Source organism: Aphanomyces invadans (genome assembly GCF_000520115.1).
Source record: "Aphanomyces invadans strain NJM9701 unplaced genomic scaffold supercont1.4, whole genome shotgun sequence".
Lineage (NCBI taxonomy): Eukaryota > Oomycota > Saprolegniomycetes > Saprolegniales > Verrucalvaceae > Aphanomyces > Aphanomyces invadans.
This window is the reverse complement of record NW_008580149.1, coordinates 2015399-2015975: the sequence shown is the minus strand read 5'-3', so window position 1 is coordinate 2015975 and position 577 is coordinate 2015399. Positions and strand designations below refer to the sequence as shown.

Here is a 577-nt window from a genome sequence, read left to right as displayed (position 1 = left end):
TTGTTTCCACTGATTCTTGCGCGATAAGAACGTCTAAATCGTCAGCAATAATGACGGGACGGGCCGATGACGTAGGGCGGAAGCTTTCCGAGAAATGTCCTCCAAACACGACCATCCATCCAGGCGGATTCTTGAACATCGTAGTAATTCCCCTCAGGGTACGTTGCTACTTCGGTTTTGACGATCAAGCCACCTGGCGTACGATAGACAATAAAAAGAATTGGAAGCGTTTCTCCTACAATATCGTCAGCTGATAATTATGGGAAAATCGTACCGTTCGAACGGCATGTCAACACGGCTGTCAAACGAACCGAATGTTTCTTCTTCTTGTCCACACGCGACGACTGTCCTTTCTCAGCCCAAATTCTGCCAAGGGGCATCTCGTAGTGTACAGCCGTTTCGTCGACATTGAGGATGTCACAAGGCTCGTACGCGTGGTACTTGTCCCAAAATTTCGCCTCGAACTCGTGTTGTAAAGCTATCATTTCGCCTGTCGGCAGTTTCGTGTGGCATGGCACGCGCTGAGTTGTTCGACGATGTAGAGTTCTACTCCAGACTCATAGAGGATGATAGGAGG

At 48.9% G+C, this 577-nt stretch overlaps 1 protein-coding gene across 1 annotated transcript; it reads right to left on the bottom strand.

The window, feature by feature from the left end:
- Positions 1–184: 184 nt before the first annotated feature.
- H310_03056 (hypothetical protein) lies at positions 185–485 on the bottom strand (the record flags this gene model as incomplete). The annotated part of the gene is made up of 2 exons (XM_008866799.1): positions 185–235; positions 312–485. 2 exons carry the CDS (start codon positions 483–485, stop codon positions 185–187), a joined length of 225 nt encoding a protein of 74 aa, XP_008865021.1.
- Between the last annotated feature and the right edge of the window lie 92 nt (positions 486–577).